Source organism: Papaver somniferum, chromosome 3 (assembly GCF_003573695.1).
Source record: "Papaver somniferum cultivar HN1 chromosome 3, ASM357369v1, whole genome shotgun sequence".
Taxonomy (NCBI): Eukaryota; Viridiplantae; Streptophyta; class Magnoliopsida; order Ranunculales; family Papaveraceae; genus Papaver; species Papaver somniferum.
This window is the reverse complement of record NC_039360.1, coordinates 74,880,443-74,901,476: the sequence shown is the minus strand read 5'-3', so window position 1 is coordinate 74,901,476 and position 21,034 is coordinate 74,880,443. Positions and strand designations below refer to the sequence as shown.

The 21,034-nt window shown below is 36.4% G+C and overlaps 2 protein-coding genes across 3 annotated transcripts; one reads left to right on the top strand and one right to left on the bottom strand.

Moving 5' to 3' along the window:
• Positions 1 to 3,365: 3,365 nt before the first annotated feature.
• LOC113359618 (guanosine nucleotide diphosphate dissociation inhibitor 1-like) lies at positions 3,366 to 4,898 on the bottom strand. Its single transcript, XM_026603220.1, has 7 exons — positions 4,893 to 4,898; positions 4,589 to 4,669; positions 4,441 to 4,503; positions 4,186 to 4,287; positions 3,974 to 4,098; positions 3,648 to 3,858; positions 3,366 to 3,470 (listed from the first exon to the last, which is right to left on the bottom strand). Exons 1-7 carry the CDS (start codon positions 4,896 to 4,898, stop codon positions 3,366 to 3,368), a joined length of 693 nt encoding a protein of 230 aa, XP_026459005.1.
• Positions 4,899 to 5,596: 698 nt separating this feature from the next.
• On the top strand, positions 5,597 to 10,133 carry LOC113356509 (serine carboxypeptidase-like 42). 2 transcript variants are annotated; one of them, XM_026599665.1, is made up of 10 exons: positions 5,597 to 6,377; positions 7,011 to 7,118; positions 7,236 to 7,328; positions 7,546 to 7,638; positions 7,834 to 7,919; positions 8,061 to 8,339; positions 8,424 to 8,557; positions 9,133 to 9,225; positions 9,329 to 9,442; positions 9,750 to 10,133. In XM_026599665.1, the coding sequence occupies exons 1-10, from the start codon at positions 6,125 to 6,127 to the stop codon at positions 9,772 to 9,774; spliced, it is 1,278 nt and encodes a 425-aa protein (XP_026455450.1). In that variant the 5' UTR covers positions 5,597 to 6,124; the 3' UTR covers positions 9,775 to 10,133. The 2 variants fall into 2 exon arrangements, with proteins under 2 accessions (XP_026455450.1, XP_026455449.1); XM_026599664.1 differs by having other exon boundaries at positions 5,600 to 6,377; positions 9,329 to 9,446; positions 9,755 to 10,133.
• Positions 10,134 to 21,034: the final 10,901 nt, after the last annotated feature.

Sequence of the window (21,034 nt, the reverse complement as noted above, 5' to 3'; positions counted from 1 at the left end):
TCTTTTACAGAGAATAAAAAGATTTTTGATTTGATTTACAAAACGCGATAGAATCGCAGAATTACAAAGATTTCACAACTACAAAGTTCTCAGAGTTACCATGTATTGTAATTTCTCTTGAATATTTATTTTGATTCAAATGATATGATATTATGAGAATGAAAGAATGAATGAAAGAGATGGCAGAAATGAAAGAATGAATGAAAGAATAAAAGAACAAAGAAACGCGAAAATTTCGCAATAGACAATCTACGATCCATAAAAATCTAAGATTAGAATGGGGCCAACCTTTATGGCGTACACCCTAGTTCGCGAATAAAATTTCGCAAGAGGCAAATGTAAGACCTAAAGTACGTCATAGAAGGGGGTACCTGTAGCATGACTCAGGGAAAAGGTTACACCGCCCCTGGAACCTGAATCATGGAGATTTGGGGTCAATAAAGCCCATCCGGGAGAGGCATCTTGGATTCTCATCTTAAGCATATGACTTAGGTTGGGCGACTAAGGTAATAAGGACTCTCCCAAGGAGTGCGAAATCTGATCAAGGCGCCGAGGTACACGGTTGAGTCAAGAGTGCCAGGGGCGTCTGGAGCGTACCTTTCCATTCTTCACAAGTCTTGGCTTATACTGCACTCGGCCCGAAGAAAACCCCACTTAGGGTGCAGTCTCGTAACCATAAGCCTTATAGGTAAAAGGGATAAGAGGCTGCGAAAACAACTGGTTGTTGTTAAGACTGGATGGGAGGAGCTAACCTTGTATGGTAGAAGTACGCCTCCTTGAAGGGGCAACCAGGGGGGAGATAAGGGCGACACCCTCCATTAGGGAGCTGATAAGTGTCTTATGACGCAAATGTTATGAGGCTTTTTACTCGCAAAGGTATTAAGGCTTGTCATATTTGTGCACCAATCCTGAAGAGGCAATAATACTAGAGAAAAAGATAAGACGAGATCAATGGGTCATTACATGAAAGTGTGAAGACGTCCTGCGATTTCGTCGCAAGACAGCAATGTCATGGGGCTTTCTTTTCGCAAGAATATTTAGGCCTGTCATATTGTCGCAACAATCCTGAAGAGGCAATAATACAAAAGAGAAAGTTAAGGCAAAATCAATGGGTGTTTGCATGAAAGTGAAAAGACGTCCTGCGATTTTGTCGCAATGACAAGAGGTGGCAAAATAAGACCTTTAACTAGGAAGGCAAAATAAGACCACATAAGAAAATGAGTAAGCAAGTAAGCTTGCGATAATGATTATATGTAAGCAAACAAGCTTGCGAATATGTATATGGAAATGAAACTGAGGCAGTGAAAATGGCGCAGACTTGATATTATGATCATACTGTTATAAGATACTAATAGTGCAGGAAAAAAGAAAGATGAAACACAAGTAAGAACTTGTGAGGAACAATAACTACACGAAGAGGAATGCATACACTAAAGAAAAAGCCAGAGAAATAGAGAATGGAGGCAATTTAAAGCTACATCAATTTTAGCGTGCAAAATGAGATAAGTAACGCAAACATTAACTCTACATTGCAATAGATAAGCATTCTCATCATACAAGCATCATACTCGCATCATAAAAGCATTGCACAAGCATTTCATGGCATAAACATCGCATACACATTTTAACATAATCATCACATAAGCATTAGATTCGCAGAATTGTTCAGAATTTCGCAGAATTGTTCAGAATTTCGCAGGATTATTCAGAATTTCGCAGAATTGTTCAGAATTTCGCAGAATTGTTTAGAATTTCGCAGAGTTATTCAGAATTTCGCAGAATTGTTCAGAATTTCGCCGAATTATTCAGAATTTTGCAGAGTTATTCAGAATTTCGCAGGATTATTCAGAATCTTGCAGAATTGTTAAGAATTTCGCAGGATTTTTCAGAATTTCGCATAGTGATTCAGAATTCCGCATAGTGATTCAGAATTTCGCAGAATGTGTCAGAATTTTGCAGAATGTGATTATTCCGAACGATATGATTATTTCGCTCAATTATTTCACACAAATTATAAGAAACTTGAAGAGATTATACTATCGCATGAGCACAACACATGAGACAGAGGCAAGATAAGAATGAGGAAACAATTCGCACATTCAACATTTTCTCAAGGATTCTACCTTCATAGATAAAGAACAGAGGCAACTATGGATTACCAAGAAAACATTTTATGTTCTTTATCTCCTCGGCAAGAATCATTTCCAAAGTGGACGTACAACAACAAGAATCCTCACCAAAAATGAAGTAATAATTTCGCACGAATAGAGGCAATACTTATTATTCAAGGACAGATACTTCTTATTTACTTCGCAGAGTTCTTATTATATTTCGAGGATTGAGTACTTCTTATACTTCTTCAAGGATACTTCATACTTCGCATACTTAAAGAGATGATACTTCTTATTTACTTCGCAACGTTCCGGAACTTCACAAAATAGTAGAGGCAAGTACGTACTTTTCAAGTCCAATATTCTTTCGCTCGTTCCTCCAACAACTACTACTACAAAGTGGATTTTTCCTTAAAGATCGCTCTTCAAGCAATATTCAAGGAAAAAGAGGCAAGATGTAGGATCCAAATATCTCACAACGGTAAGAGTTTGCGAAATTTTGGATAGAGCCTGCGAAGTTATAGAGAGAGCTTGCGAGAATGTAGTTTTGGCGCGAGATAATATGAGCTGTACTCCACTACATATGAGCTTTCACCCACTAGGTAGAATCCTATATAAAGAGAAAGGCAAGAGATAGAAAGGATAGATAATCAGAAAGAGAGACACACTTTAGGAGAGGATACATTCTGTAGAGAGAGAAAGTAGAATTGGTTGTATTATTATTATCTCCTTCTTCTTCCTCCTTCAAGAACCTAGAGATCCAAATACTCATTAATGGAGTCTCCATGTAATCAAGATGTAATTACAAATAATCATAGTAAAACCTAACCCCGTGGATGTAGATCAAATTGATCGAACCACGTAAATCTTGTGTCTTATTTTCTATTTTCATTATCTTTATCTTTATTTTCATATCAAATAAGTTTAGATCTAGAAATCATAGTCATGATAATACAAAGGGTGTGTTGTAGGATTTCCTGCAACTACATAATGGCGCTAGAAACAGGGACGAGTAAAGGATTTATCCTTCCTGTAACTTGTTGATTCAAAAAAATTTCATGAAGAAATATCAGGAAAAGAAAAAAAAATGACAAGGGGACTGACAGAAACAAAATTTGAGCGTCCTTCTAGGCTTCTCTTGAGTTGGCGATATTAGAATGTGATGAAGATATTCGATGGATATTACTCATGTTTTCTTGAAAACAAGTAATCAAGTTAAATAATCCTCAGAAAATCTTGATAACTATGGACAATTTACATTACCAAATTACAAGAAAACATTACCTTCCTTGTTATTCGATTGTACATTGCAATCACGTCAGTGACCGTAGACTCAAAGTGTGTCGTTGCATCATAACTCTGTAAAAGGTTGAAATTTCAGCATATGATTAGTTTTTCGTAAATCAACTTTCACGAAATGTGGAACATTAGGGGTACTTGATATTCACTTTTCTATTAGTTTTGATGCAATAAGAGAAAAGGTGAGATAGAGGTGGAAATGCGTTTATCCGTCCGCAAAATATTTTGCATACTTACAGTAGATATGTAGCAGTTGTCATCTATGTCCTTATTAGTGGGTTCATATCTGTCATAAATGTCAAAAAATGTTTCATCAACAGGTCCAAGTAGTTCGATTCCAGACTGCAGTTCTGTCTCGGGATGGTCAGTTTCTGCTTCAGTTGATACAAAAGCAATGTATTTTCCCTTTGGTGCAACATTGTGCGCATACGAGCAACAGAAGAGGTACCTGCATCAACGATTATTTGCACATTTCTAAGAGACCTAAAGTTCCAGTGACATATCTGAGTACTTGGTGACTTAAGTTTAGCGCCAAGAAACAAAGAAAGAGAAGTTAAACTTACATATCTGATTTACGCCCAAGTTGCTTCTGAGGCAGAATCACTTGAACTGAGTGAGAATCACTGGTGTTTGGGATAGGATGACTCATTATGCAAATTGCACGCACGACTCTTCCGACCTTTTTAACCTGTTTGCATCATACATGGAATTTCAGAACCTGTTATGCGAGACTGTTGACGGGAAAAATATTTGAAGATCGGGTATTGACATATACCTTGTCAGTAAAATACGAAGGGTCGCATACAATTTTCTTGCCTTTAACCGTTTCCCCTTCATATGTCACGTCGTATGCTTTCCCATCACCGTCGCATTCTACCTGTTATTTGCGCGTAAGGTACTAATCAATGTTATTCATGTTCAGGTATTAGTTGGCATTGCTGAATTTTCAACGAGTCTAAATGCATTCATATATTTTATGTTTTATTACAAGAGTTTGCAATCCACAATTTACTTCAGTGACAAATTGTACCTTGCATTCGGGCTTGTGAAGCATGTAAGTTCCACCATAAACAACACTAAGACGAGAAAATCCCTGGAGATTAAGATGCATATACAGTGTTAAATCCTAAGCTTTATCATTTCCTGACAAATCCGTATCAACTACAGACAACACTAACCTGTGGGAGTTCACCCAAACCATAAAGTGGATAGATATAAGGAGATCCTCCTTGAAAACGTGCCAATGACTCTGCATAAAGCTTAAAGCCACATGAAAAAAAAAGAATCAGTATAGTACAAACTACACAGGGGTTACACTTGCACCCCTGCCCAGCTGACTCCAAAGCCTATTTTAGACCCAATCAAATTTTTTTTTTTGTATATGTAAGTCCAATTTTTCTTTTTTGCACCCCTAATTTCTTTTTTGTTCCCCGTAGTACATTTTTGCACCCCCTTCCCTTGATTCTTGGCTCCGCCCCTGACCTCCATACCATAAGAGTTGCCCTGATAAAGTTTAAATCACAATCTATATCCTCCTTTTATGTTTGTGTTTTTTTTTCCAATATCTTTCTTCCTCAAGAAAGAGACCAAATCAAATTTTATGCGTGCTCTTTTAATGAATACCAACTAGACATTCTTGTTTGTTTAGTTAAGTAATCAACGTATTATTTTACACTAAAACCTTGTCTCTTATTATAAAATTAAATAAAATATGAGATCGAAATGACATGCAAACGTTAATAAGAACTCACAAAATTAAATAAAAAACGAAATTAAAGTGCTAAGCGCATATAAATGATGTGTTAAATATGAAGAAATCACCGTAACTAAGTAGTTACGAGATAGTAAAACCAGAATAAAACAGTGTCCAATCACAATCACAATCACAATCACAATCGTATGACAATTGTACTAGGACACGATCCCATGCCCCAACTGTATGTGCTCTTCTCCAGTCTTAACGGTTTAATAACGGAGACAAAAATGATCCAGTGTAGAATGGAAGCGGCCCACTGTGCCTTTGTCTCGAGTGCGTATCATGGACCTGCCCGGAGCCCCTACCACTAGTTCCACCACTGATTCCATTTAAATAGACGCTAAATTTTATCTCCCACTCACTTTAACGTGGGTGTACAAAAATCAAGATGGGCGACATGTTCGAGAGAGCACCATCTCACGATTTCAGTCAGTATTTGCGTCTCTGATCTCCAACTTTTTCCTTTTAGTTAAAATTTCAAACTTTAAAAGCTCCTCCTCCCCATCTCTCCTGACAACAACTCTAAGGTGTAGCTCCAGAGAGAAGATGATGAATATTCATCCTCACTGCTACCCACTGTGGAGTTGCAGCAGTAGCTGACCCGACTTTACCCCACAATACAGGAACAAAGTTTCTTTCTTTTCCGCCTCTTTTGATTTTGAGCCAAAATTAGATTGATTCTGTTTTCTGAGTGAGAGAAGAAAGAGAGGCTGCAGCTAATAATTCTAAAACTCTTCAGTTAAAGTCTTTAAAAGAAAATGAGAATTTCATTTTATATGAGGAAATAATGCGGATTTCACGTTTCACGTTTCTCGATTGAATTTTTCATATAGATAACTTACTTTAAACAATTCTTTTCTTTTTTGTTTTTGTTATAAATATACTGGATAGATAGGATCTGTTAGTTGCTTCATTGATTTTTTGTGCTTCACTCTCTGGATTTTGTGTTTTGAGTGAGATGGGTAGTAGGGATATTGCTGTTCTTCTTCTGGGATTGGGAGTGTTGTTTTTTATCAGTATTGGTAATGTTGTAAATGGGTACCCAATGGAAGATCTTGTGGTGAATTTGCCTGGGCAACCAAAGGTTGATTTCAGACAGTTTGCTGGTTACATCGATGTGGATATCAAAACTGGGAAGAGTTTGTTTTACTATTATGTTGAAGCTCAAGGAGATGCAGCTAAAAAACCCCTTACTCTCTGGTTGAATGGAGGTTTGCCTTTTTTCTGTTCTTTATATTTTGCTAGTGTAGTTCTCCATGTGCTTCTATTAGTAGTATCTTAAATGATTTCTTTTTCTTGGGGTTTGGAGATTTTGGTATATTCTTGTTTTATAATCTGCAGCTCTTTCTTGATTATGTAGACTTGTGTTTTCTTCTATTTTGGGTTATTTGATTCTTGCCTCTTGAAACTAGTAGAAAAAGATGTTAATTTGGAATCTTTTATTTGACTTCATTGATTATGATTTTTAATTTCATGTATGGTTATTTGTAGATTAAACTATAGCGGTATTTCTTTACTATAGTGCCAATTGTTAATAGAAATCAGAAACCCACCCTGAGGGATAACAAGTTAACTAGAGAAAAGGGTTCAAAGATTGAATTCATCTATATGCTTTTTGTGGGCAAGATTTTAAATTGACTGGTAGCTGAAATCAACTAACCAATTAGCTTATCACTTTGAAAGGAAATCACTGATATCTTAGACAATCCATGTTTTAGTTTCTCGAAAACAAGAAAAGTATTTGTTTTGATTTTTGTAACCCATATTTTAGCTTTCATGGAACTAAAAGTTATAAGAATGAGATTCTTGGGAATGAGTGACAAATATAACAATCTTATGTACAGGCCCAGGATGCTCCTCAATGGGAGGAGGTGCATTTACCGAATTAGGCCCATTTTTTCCCAGAGGAGACGGTCGGGCACTAAGGAGAAATCCAAAATCATGGAACAAAGGTTTGAGTAATTAATGTTTATAATGGTTCTGCTTAATCAGACAATTTAAGGTTTATGGTTATATCTGTTAGCCGGAGTTTTGAATACTAACTGAGTGAAGTATTTTGCAATTTATAGCATCAAATCTTCTCTTTGTTGAATCACCTGCTGGGGTTGGATGGTCTTATTCAAATACTACTTCGGATTATACTACTGGGGATGCTGCCACTGGTATGTGAATATGATGTTTGCACAATTAGATTTTCAGTTCTTGTTTGCTAACAATCAACATTTAAGAGTGAAAAAAGACAAAGTTGGAAGAGTTATTGCTTGTTAAGTTGGAAGCCGGTTTCAAGGAACCTTAAATGTCAATGAAAAGTATCTGTTGTGTGGGTTAAGTTAGTTTAGACAAGTAATGCCTCAACCTTTTTTGAATTTTCCTTTGCAGCTAGAGATATGCATCTATTTCTAATGGGGTGGTTCGAAAAATTTCCAGAACTCAAGTCCAGAGACTTGTATCTTACCGGAGAAAGTTATGCAGGTTTAAATCTCTATACACCTTTTGTCGTCATTTTTCAAATCTTTTGTAAAGAATCCAAATGAATAAATGAATGCAAGTATGTGCCAAATTTATAAGAATATTGCGCTATAACATTTTTCTGCTGATTTTTTTTTTGTTGAAACTTGTTGAGAATTTCATCTCCAATTTTTCTTTAATGCGGTGCTTATGTTGCAGGACATTACATACCACAGTTGGCTAATGCTCTTCTGGACCACAATAAGTATTCAAGTGACTTCAAATTCAATATCAAAGGATTAGCTGTAAGAAATACTTGACAAACTGTTTCACCCGAATTCTTTATAATGTTTTACTGAAACTTTTATTTCAGCATCCATTATTTTATCAGACTTACTGAATTACTGTGTCCTTGATCCTGGTCTATCATTTTTTCTTCCAAATAGATTGGAAATCCACTTCTCAACCTTGACAAGGATGTCCCTGCAACGTACGAGTACTTTTGGTCTCATGGGATGATCTCTGATGAGGTCGGCCTTACAATCATGAACGAATGCAGTTTTGATGATTATACGTTCGATAGTCCTCACAATGTGAGCAAATCATGCATTTCTGCTATTGGCGAAGCAAATGCAATTGTTGGTAATTATATTGACAATTACGACGTCATACTTGATGTTTGCTACCCGTCCCTTGTAGAGCAAGAGCTACGCCTGCGAAAAATGGTACATGTTTTCTTCTTTATATTATTGCTCTCAAATGTACGCGAATTGGATAAGTTGTGTGCCTAATTTTAACGTTCCTTGCAGGCTACGAAAATCAGTGTTGGAGTTGATGTGTGCATGAGCTATGAAAGACGCTACTACTTCAACCTTCCCGAGGTTCAGCATGCTCTTCATGCAAATCGGACTGGTTTGAATTATAGCTGGAGTATGTGTAGTAGGTAACTATTCTTTCTGAGCAAATAATAGATATGAATCCTTTTATTCTTTTACATGTCACTTGAGCTATCAGAAGTTCTTCAATAGGTTATTTTTCTTCTCATGTTCATTATCGCTTGTAATCTGTAAAAAGTTCTCTGAACTTCCTACCTACTAACGAAAATATATGCTTGCCAAATATCCTGTTTCCTCGTGGGTGCTTATGCAAATTGACAGTTAGATTGTGTAGCAGTTTTTTATCACTATATTTTGAAACTTAAGCTGTTGTTCTGTTTGTGGGTCCTGATTCACGAAGATTGACAGTTAGATTATGTGTTGCAGTTAGATCTTGCTTTATTACTAATAGACAATAGTAATTTTTATGCTAAAGTATATCTTGGGCTTTCAGGTATCTCATTGCTGAGAACCGTTCTCAATAATTTATCTCACACAAAGTTATCAAACAAAATTTCTCTTGTTTTTTTGTCCTTTCTAGAAGTAATCTGTTACATGGCAAAGAAGAGCCTGATCCTTAGAGTAGTCCTTAGGTGACGTTCAATGCCATTCATGACAAGTTTTTCCTTTTGTGCAAATGCAGTATACTTAATTATAGTGACACTGATGGCAACATCGACATCCTTCCCATTCTCAAAAGGATAATTCAACACCATATACCTGTTTGGATTTTCAGGTGAGTTTTCTTGAATCTTATGATGATATAGGTAAATGCACAATCTTAAGTATCTTTAATTCTTTATGGTAAATGATCAAATAATGTTCTGTTTAAACTACAGCGGAGATCAGGATTCTGTTGTACCATTATTGGGTTCCCGAACACTTGTCCGCGAGCTTGCTCAAGATTTGAACTTCAAGATCACTCTTCCCTACAGTGCTTGGTTTCACAAAAAACAGGTATGCTTTATGTCCTCTCTTCTATCTTTTCATCTTGGTGGTATCCTTGACAACTTTATCCCTCATTTGGAACCTAGATCCCTAGATCTCTCACGACAAGTATTATGGATGTGTTACAAACAATATACATGTAACTCAGTATTTAAAATGAGCAGTGAGTAGTTGTGTTTCATTAACACATAAACCAAAATTTTTACTATAAAAGGAGATTTAATCGATAGAACAATTGTGCGCCCTGAATTCATACAGTTATATGTAGTATAAAACATGAATCCGTATTTTGTTTTGGTATTTTGCTTGGTGAACAGGTTGGAGGATGGGTAACTGAGTACGGGAACTTATTGACGTTTGCAACTGTCAGAGGCGCCTCTCATATGGTACCTTATGCACAACCATCAAGAGCTTTGCATCTGTTTAGCTCTTTTATCTCTGGAAGAAGATTGCCTGTTTCTGAACCATCTGATGACTAAAAAGCTTAAACATATCGCAACACAAACATGATCTTGTTTATCAGCATTTTTTTCTATGAATAAGCAAACGAGAAAAAAATTCTCATTTTTTTTTGTGGAAGGTAAAATGAGAAATAGTCAAATAGTTTCATGAAAGAACAGATCCTGCAATGCAACCTGTTTTAGATGGGTAATAGTGTGTTTTGGTATTAGCAGATCAATAAATAGATCGTTCCTTAAATCTCCATGAAGGAAATTTGGAGGAACAAGGTACCAGAGACCGTTACCATTGGCTCTAACATGTTTTGCCAGGGTGTTTGCTACCGAGTTTGCATCCCTCTTAAGTCTTAACAAAAGAACAAGACCAATTCTCAAAAGTTTTTAACAGGAAAAGACATTCCCGAACTACACTATTTGTAGTCCAGCTAATATAGTTCAGATTGCCATTAACGGCATTAACTACATTTTTATTATCACAAACTAAATTCAAATTCTTTATTCCCTACTCCATAGCCCATCTGATTGACTCTAAAGCAGCAATAACTTCTTCTTGTTCTTCATTGACTACCTGAATCCTTTCCGCTTTGGCTCCTTCAAATTTTCCTATACAACTTCTCAAGATTAGGCCAATTCCACTAGGAGTAGTTCCATCTATAAAAGACACATCAAAGTTTATTTTGACAAAATTTAAACAAGGAGGATTCCATCCGATCACATCAGAGGCTCTATGCACATCACCTGATTGCTGCTGAGCTGGAACAATTGAAGACTCACAATCATATATGAATTGATTTAAGGCAGAGATAAATTCAACTTGTTTAAACTGTTTATTTTCAAACATAATGGAACACCCGAGTTTCCATATATACCAGATAATGTAAGAAACAAACCTGATTCTTTGATGAACAATTTTATCATGAAAAACAGGAGACATGAACATTTGATCAAACCAGTCCAACAAGTTAATATTACTCATAGTCATAGTAAAATTGTTATCCATAGCAAACCATATTCTCTTACTTAGATCATACTGAATGAGTAAATGGTTCATAGTTTCCTCATGGATATCACACAAAGGACAGACAGTTTCATAATTACTCAAATATCTAATAAATCTATCCCAAGTTGGAAGACCATTATGAATGCACTTCCACAGAAAATGCTGAACTCCAGGAGGTAATTGATGAAAAAGCGAGGGTCTAACAACACCATCCAATATTTCGCTTAGCAATCTGTATGGACTAACTCCGAAATACTTTGCTAGAGAATCAACTAGATAGTCAGACTTAGTCTAGTAAAAAGTATCTCAAGGAGTTAATATCTCTCACTTGTTTTGATTTACTCGAGCTAATAGAAATCAGCGAGTCTTTAATCAAACACAAGGAATAACTTGGATGATACCAAAGACCAATATCCAAGTGTCAATCAATATCAATCAACAACCGTTAGGTCGGATTTCCAACTGATTGATCTTAAAGGCGCAACCTGTATTATTTCAAATTATAAAGATAAAACAATATAATGCGGAAATTGAAATAACACAGACACCAGAAATTTTGTTAACGAGGAAAACGCAAATGCAGAAAAACCCCGGGACCTAGTCCAGATTGAACACACACTGTATTAAGCCGCTACAGACACTAGCCTACTCCAAGCTAACTTCGGACTGGACTTTAGTTGAACCCCAATCAATATCCCACTGATCCAAGGTACAGTTGCGGTGCCTACGTCTCTGATCCCAGCAGGATACTACGCACTTTATTCCCTTAGCTGATCTCACCCACAACTAAGAGTTGTTATGATCCAAAATCGCAGGCTTAACAATAAACAAATCTGTCTCATACAAAAAAGTCTATCAAAGGATAAATCTGTCTCCCACAGATAAACCCTAAAGTTTTGTTCCGTCTTATGATATGAAATCAAGGTGAACATGAACCAATTGATAATCCAGTCTTATATCCCGAAGAAAAGCCTAGATTAATCAATCACCTCACAACAGTCTTACTCGTTATAAAACAAGAGGACGTCGAGGAATCACAAACAATGAGACGAAGATGTTTGTGACTTCTTTATCTTGCCTGTCGGAGATAAATCTCAAGACAATCAAAGATTGTACTCGTACGATAGAAGATGCAAGATCCGATCACACAACTACGATAAAAGTAGTATCGGTATGGCTTCACAATCCCAATGAAGTCTTTAAGTCGTTAACCTAGTTTTAGAGAAGAAAACCAAAGGTTAATGGAGAATCGACTCTAGCAAGTGCACTAGTATCACACAAGACGTGTGGGGATTAGTTTTACACAAGAGCCAAAATTCCCCTTATATAGTATTTCAAATCAGGGTTTGCAATCTAGGTTACTTAGTAACAAAGCATTCAATATTCATCGTTAGATGAAAACCTGATTTAGATTCAAGCTAATATTTCTCAACCGTTAGATCGAAAACTTAGCTTGTTATACACACAAAAACATACGCTTCTAGGTTTGTGTAAACGCACCCAAACGTGTACATTTGTTGGTTTAACATAGTCAACCAAAACGGTTAGACATATGATCATTTCATATCAACCATGTTCTTCTTCACCATATCTAGTTCAATTGACTTCAAACGAACTAGTTAAGAGTTGTTAAATTGCAAGGAAATCTCATGTACTACACAAGATAAAATTGAAGCAAATATGATTTGATTCACTTGAATCGGCTCATGAACTTTATAACCACGGTTTGCATACTGCATTCCTTAGTCTTTAAAGATTAGTTCAGAGATCATCTTTAGATACATAACCTTTCTCAAGTTCACAACCAAGTTCGCGGACTTAAGACAATCGGGCAGAGTTTCCAAACTCAGCAGAAAATCTCGGCTAGGAGACTTCCGCCAGTTCGCGGAATGAGTTCGTGTACTTGGTACTCACACAAACAAATTTGAAACTCCAGCAGAAATTCTCGGGAAGGGAACTTCCGTCAGTTCGCGGACTGAATTCGCAAACTGAGTTCGCGGACTTGGCTGAGCCAATTCCTACGGTTTCTCTCGATCAACAAAGTTCGCAAACTTTGGATCAAGGAATATGACTTATGCACATATGTGTTTCCACAACAATGCTTATATCCATCAATGGTTATGTCACCTAAACCCTCATTCCAATCATTGAAACATTCTTAGAGGACGTTATATAGTTGTTACACCATTTCTCGTCAAAGCAATTTTCAAGATGATTGAAACGTTTCATGACTTTCGTCACTTGGTAAAGATAAACATGATCAAAGCGAAACGCTTACCAACACATATATTCCGAGATATAGATAGGCGAGATATACTCAGCTCGAAATATCAAGTGTGTATAATAAAGTCCATATAGCCACGACTTTTGTCTCAAGAAGTAGGAGATAGAGATAAATAGACTTTTGAGTGATAGATAAGTTCAAGTCTCCACATATCTCTTTGTTGACGAAGTTCCACCGGTTCCTTGAGTAGACCTTCGTCGTTGTATGATGAATCGCCATGAAGTCCTTGAGCTCAACTATACTTTTTATCCTAGTCCGAGACTTACCTATAGTAGACTAGAAATCAAGACTTATAGTTTTGATCACTAATATTGACAAACATGCTTGAGATATCAACGCATGCGAGGTCGACCGAGCTATGCTCTAACAATCTCCCCCTTTGTAAATTTTAGTGATAAAACTACCCATACATATGGAATACAAAAAAGATAATGAAACTTAAATAGCTCATATCTACATGTCTAATCTTCAACATTACTCGAAATCTTCGTCGCTTCCAAGTACTCCAATGATCCCAAAGGTTGTAAGTTTAGCATCACCGTTGTTGAAGATCCGTAGCTATAACAATGAGAAAACAAAGTTCTCGATCATTGTTATACAGTGTCATAACATTATTATATTACACCAAAGTCCAATTGCATCACAACTTTGACAATAACACTATGGTGATATGTATTACTCCCCCTTAGTCAATACTCCACCTCACATAGAAACCACTCCCCCTTACACAATGATCCGAAAACCATATGTACACATAGTGTGAACTACATATTAATTCTCCCCCTTTTTGTCAATAAAATTGACAAAGGAACAAGAACGAGATCCTAATGAAATTTCCGAAAGAGACGTTTCATAGACTAAAAAGAAGAATACATACCAACTAATTTAGATGCAATCATAAATCCGAAGCTAAATGCATTCATCAAGGAGTTTATAGATACAAGATAACCCCTATAATATTCCACAGCCGCACACCCCGCAAGATATTACCATTAAGCACAAGTTCAAAAGAACTCTCCCCCATTTGATGTCATTCCCGAAAGAACAGCAAGAGCGACCTTGATTTCGAAAGAAAAGAAGGATTTTTATTTGGACACCAAAAACCAAAGAAATGATTTTCTATATCCGAAATCTCAATCAAATTAACCACAAGTAAAACAATGATTAATTTAATCGGAATACACAACCAAATTAATACACAAAAAGTGATCAATTTAATTGAATATGCTCGACATAAGAGAAATTACGGAGCATACGACTAATTTAACCAATAGAACATGATTAGCATAGCCGTACATATACTCAACATAAGGAGAACCTTACGGAATATACGACTAATCCAACCAATAGAACATGATTAGCATAGCCGTTCATATACTCAACAAAAGGAGAACCTTACGGAGTATTGCAGTATATACATAATATATGGATCCAGAGAAGATCAATACTGCAGAATATACAAGGATTTATTCTATCTTAAATCATTATTTTGCATAACAATAATAGACATCATCCTTGTACACAAAAGATTTTAACCTATCTTCCATCAAAGAATTGATTATATAGGCTTAATTAACTTTTGTATATGTCAAAAGTCTATTCGTCCTTTCAACAATACGAATACCAATTTATGAACGACTTTAATTTTGACAAAAATATGGGACCTTCAAGTTCACGGACGCAAACATACATATCCTATAAAAATATTGCAATATACCAAACCATGAAGATTAATACTGCAACCATCATCTCAAAAAGTTTTTTAGAATATAAAACCAAATAAACCTAAAAAAAAATAAGATGAAAATAATAGCTATGTGTAGTCACAATCATGGCTATTCAAACACTAGTTATTCTTCCAACTAAGCCAGAAAGAAGACATACTAGGCAACGATTCCTTTGAGAAATTCTTTATCATTCCCGAACTCCTTTTTATCAACAACCATCGGGACATAAGGTTCACGAAGATAAGTGTCAATACCCACGAACTGTCTTGGTTGAAGAGGTCGAATTAGGGTCCTATGAATTTCCAAAGATTTTGACACAAAAGCCTTTATTTCACAAATCTCCCTTCTTATTTCCTTTAACTCATAAAGAACATTGGAAAACTTCTGAGAGTTAGATGGAACAGCCCTTGGTTTTCTTGTATTCCTCCTCTTTCTTTTCCGGGACGGAGAAACTGGAGATTTTTCTTTTTCCTTGATTGATGGCTTAACAATCATGTTGACATCTTTACAATCTAGATACATGACGCTTGGAGAACAACAATGAGCACCTGGTTTCGTGTGATGAAAACACAAACTTCACAAGCAGTCTAAAGTATAAAGAATATCAAAAGGAAAAAGGAATGTAGGGTTCGCAACCTTTTAATAGGTTCGTAGACGTCCAACTCTAAACCCTATGAAGAGAAGAATTGTCGATAATAACCCCTTATTTGATAGACAAAAAAAAAAAACCTAAGAAAAGAACAAAAAACTTTTCCTAAAGCCTGGACGGTACAGGATCTTGTCTCTTTTGATCAGACACATGAGACAAGATATACAAAACAATCAGGCTGCGTTGTGGTGAACGACAATTTGTCCACCATTTTCCTCATTAGAGGAATCCTCTGACGTTTGTCTATCAAAACGACTTGACCATACTTTCTTCTAAAATGGTCTTGTTCTGTCCATGGAAACTGACTTCTTAGGCGAAGATAAAATCCTACATACCTCAGCAGTCTTCTGGGCGAGTTTAAGCCTCCTTGCTAGTTGATTTGCTCTTCGCTGAAGTTTGTTGGCGTGCCTCACTTGATGTTTGTACTTGTAACACCTTGATAGTTCGTGTCCCTTCATCGAACAAAACGAGCACGTCAATCTTGGATAGTGTTCAGGAATCTGAGTTGTTCAAGCAGCTAGGCACATCGTGGATCCTGAAACATCATAAACGGAGTTTCCAGGCAGTGGATTAATTGAATCTTCCAGCTTTATTGGATTCTCTTCTTAAACGAAACCATAAAGGTTGATATATGTATTTATACAACTATCAAAATCAATATTTTTACATAGAAGACCGACACTTGATTTCCTATCTTCATCAGATTCATAGGTTTCGGACATCTCATCAAGTGTAACAGCAAGACCTTTGTTCCCAGTGTATTTTCTGCGATTAGGGAATTCGTTTGAAAAATGACCAAAACCTTTACACTTAAAGCACTGTGGCATATCCTCGTCATCAGCCTCGTCAGCATCCCTATATTTAGGAGGAGCGTGGTTGTGAGGTTTAACTGACGACTTAGGCCTGTCTCTTGAAAACCGTTTACTTCTCTTCAGTAGAAGATCTCTAATCTGTCTTGTGATCAAGGAGACAGATTTATCGAGATCTTCATCCGAAAAATCATCCTCACACTGATCATCCCCAGAGACATAAACACTTTTGCCTTTCTCAAGCAATTTCGTGTTCTTTTGTGCTTTGAAGGCGACATCCTTACCAATTTTGGATGTATGCTCATGATCAAAGATCTTTAGCTTTCCAACCAAGGTGTTCCTGGAAAGATTATCAAGGTTATTTCCTTCAACGATGGCATGCTTCTTAGACTCGTATCTAGATGGCAGCGATCTGAGAATTTTCATCACAATGTCCTTTTCAGGATTAGTCTTACCCAATGCAAAAGATGCATTAACAATTTCAGACACTTTGTGATTAAACTCATCAAATGACTCTTCATGTGCCATACGAAGGTTTTCCCAATCGAAATTAAGGTTTTGAATCCTAGCTTCCTTTTCACTGGAATTACCTTCAAAAACGCTTTCTAAGATATCACAAGCATCTTTAGACCGACTGCAATTAGACACATGGTGCTGAAGATTTGGGGTAATGGCATGTATGATAGCATTTAAACCTTCGGATTTTTTCTTTGCAGCAAGAACCTCGACAGGATTATATTCACCAATATTCTTGGGAACGATTCCGTCTCCAACTGCCACAACAGGTGCATCATAGCCATTAACAACATATACCCATGATTGAAAATCACGCGATTGAATGAGAGCTCGCATAACAATTTTCCACCATAAGTAATTAGAGCCATCGAAGACTGGTGGTACGTTAGTAGAGATAGCACCTCTGTCCATAGAGTCAGATCGCTACAAATACAGACTTGTTAGGTCTTAAACGTGTTTGCGTGCTCTGATACCAATTGAAAAAGCGGGGGGTCTAACACCACCACCTAATATTTCGCTTATCAATCTGTATGGACTAACTCTGAAATACTTTGCTAGAGAATCAACTAGACAGTCAGACTCAATCTAGTAAAAAGTATCTCAAGGAGTTAATATCTCTATCTTGTTTTGATTTACTCGAGCTAATAGAAATCAACGAGTCTTTAATCAAACACAAGGAATAACTTGGATGGTACCAAAGACCAATATCCAAGTGTCAATCAATATCAATCAACAACCGTTAGGTCGTATTTCCAACTGATTGATCTTAAACGCACAACCTGTATTATTTCAAATTATAAAGATAAAACAATATAATGCGGAAATTGAAATAACACAGACACCAGAAATTTTGTTAGCGAGGAAACCACAAATGCAGAAAAACCTCGGGACCTAGTCCAGATTGAACACACACTGTATTAAACCGCTACAGACACTAGCCTACTCCAAGCTAACTTCGGACTGGACTGTAGTTGAACCCCAATCAATCTCCCGTTGATCCAAGGTACAGTTGCGCTCCCTATGTCTCTGATCCCAGCAGGATACTACGCACTTGATTCCCTTAGCTGATCTCACCCACAACTAAGAGTTGTTACGATCCAAAATCGCATGCTTAACAATAAACAAATCTGTCTCACACAGAAAAGTCTATCAAAGGATAAATCTGTCTCCCACAGATAAACCCTAAGGTTTTGCTCCGTCTTAAGATATGAAATCAAGGTGAACAGGAACCAATTGATAATACGGTCTTATATTCCCGAAGAAAAATCTAGATTAATCAATCACCTCACAACAATCTTACTCGTTATAAAACAGGAGGACGTCGAGGAATCACAAACAGTGAGTCGAAGATGTTTGTGACCTCTTTATCTTGCCTATCAGAGATAAATCTCAAGCCAATCAAAGATTGTACTCGTACGATAGAAGATGCAATATCAGATCACACAACTACGATAAAAGTAGTATCGGTCTGGCTTCATAATCCCAATGAAGTCTTTAAGTCGTTAACCTGGTTTCAGAGAAGAAAACCAAAGGTTAATGGAGAATCTACTCTAGCAAGTGCACTAGTATCACACGAGGCGTGTGGGGATTAGTTTTTCACAAGAGCCAGAATTCCCCTTATATAGTCTTTCAAATCAGGGTTTGAAATCTAGGTTACTTAGTAACAAAGCATTCAATATTCACCGTTAAATTAAAACCTGATTTGGATTCAATCTAATATTTGTCAACCGTTAGATCGAAAACTTAGCTTGTTATACACACAAAAACATAGGCTTCTAGGTTTGTGTAAACACACCCAAACGTGTACATTTGTTGGTTTAACATAGTCAACCAAAATGGTTAGACATATGATCATTTCATATCAACCATGTTCTTCTTCACCATAAGTAGTTCAATTAACTTCAAACGAACTAGTTAAGAGTTGTTCAATTGCAAGGAAATCTCATGTACTACACAAGACACAATTGAAGCAAAGATGATTTGATTCACTTGAATCGTCTCATGAACTTTATAGCCACGGTTTGCATACTGCATTCCTTAGTCTTTAAAGATTAGTTCAAAGGTCATCTTTAGATACATAACCTTTCTCAAGTTCACAAACAAGTTCGCGGACCTAAAGACAATCGGGCAGAGTTTCCAAACTCAGCAGAAAATATCGGCTAGGAGACTTCCGCCAGTTCGCGGACATGGTACTCACGCAAACGAATTTGAAACTCCAGCAGAAATTCTCGGGAAGGGAACTTCCGTCAGTTCTTGGACTGAGTTCGCAAACTGAGTTCGCGGACTTGGCTGAGCCAATTCCTCCGGTTTCTCTCGATCAACAAAGTTCGCAAACTTTGGATCAAGGAATAAGACTTATGCATATATGTGTTTCCACAAAAATGCTTATATCCATCAATGGTTATGTCACCTAAACTCTCATTCCAATCATTGGAACATTCTTAGAGGACGTTATATAGTTGTTACACCATTTCTCGTCAAAGCAATTTTCAAGATGATTGAAACGTTTCATGACTTTCGTCACTAGGTAAAGATAAACGTGATCGAAGCGAAACGCTTACCAACAAATATTTAGAGATATAGATAGGCGATATATACTCGGCTCGAAATACCAAGTGTGTATAATAAAGTGTATATAGCCACGACTTTTCTCTCAAGAAGTAGGAGATAGAGATACATAGACTTTTGAGTGATAGATAAGTTCAAGTCTCCGAATACCTTTTTGTTGATAAAGTTCCACCGGTTCCTTGAGTAGGTCTTCGTCGTTGTATGATGAATCGCCATGAAGTCCTTGAGCTCAACTAAAATTTCTATCCTAGCCCGAGACTTAGCTATAGTAGACTAGAAATCAAGACTTATAGTTTTAATCACTAACATTGACAAACATGCTTGAGATAGCAACGCACGCGAGGTCGACCGAGATATGCTTTAACATTTGCATCTTCCATAATCTATTCCAAGGAAAAATATTATTATTAGAAGAGTTGTTTCTATCCAGACCTTTATTAAGTAACACATTATAAGAAGATTTAACTGGAAAATTTACCATCTCTAGATCATGTCCATCTAATTTGGTCTTTGCCAATCATAGGAATACTAATTTTAGTAATTGCATGCACAAAATAGCAGAGAACAAAGAATTCAATATATTCATGTCCCAAATTTTGGTATCACTATCAATGAGTTGTTCTACAGTAACCATACCTAAACTGCTAAATCTGGAATTGACTCTAGCACTAGGCTTGGTATCCAAACATCCTTCCAGATGTTTATACTTTTACCATTAGCAATTTCCCAACAGTAGTGATTCTTAATTACCTCTAAACTTTGACTGATGCATCTCCAAATCCAAGATCCATTTGAGCTAACATCATCAGTTAAAGGGTCAAACTTATTGAAATATTTATGCGTAAGGATAATGAAACATAAAGAATCGGGTTCATTAAGCATTCTCCATGCAAGTTTGGTCGACAGAGGCTTATTAAAAATAACAGACTGCCTAATATTGAGACCCCCTTTACATTTTGGACCAGAAGTAGTTGTCTAAGTAATTAAGGGAACACCTCTAGAATTACTAGCGTTGTTCCATAAAAACCTCTTTTGAATGATGTCCATCTTGTCTGTCAGTTTCTTAGGTATAGGAAAAACTGACATTTGATGAATAGCAAGAGATCCTAAAACTGTTTGAGTTAAAATAGTTCTAGCAAGAAGGTTTAAATGTTTGGATCTCCAATTACCTAATCTAATTTCAAAATCATACCACTAAAGGATTCAATTTTATTTCCTTGCAGAAGCAAATGAACTCCTAAATACTTGTCCTGAAGACCTAATCTCTTAATATTAAGAGTATTAGTAATAGTATTGATAGATTGACTATTAGTTTTGGGATTGAATGCTAGTTCTGATTTATCAAAGTTAATAGCTCGTCCTAAAATTTTGCTAAAATTCTCAATAATAGAGTTGAGATTACTTATTTGAGCTGGATTTGCTTCAGTGAAGATTAAACAATCATGTGCAAAAACAAGTGTGAGATAGAAGGACAAGAAGTAGTTACTTTAATAACTTGAATGAGATTAAACAATCATCTGATAATTGATCAGTTTAAGCTTGACAATTTGGGTTTCCGTTTGGTTTGGTTTGGTTGAACCAAATTG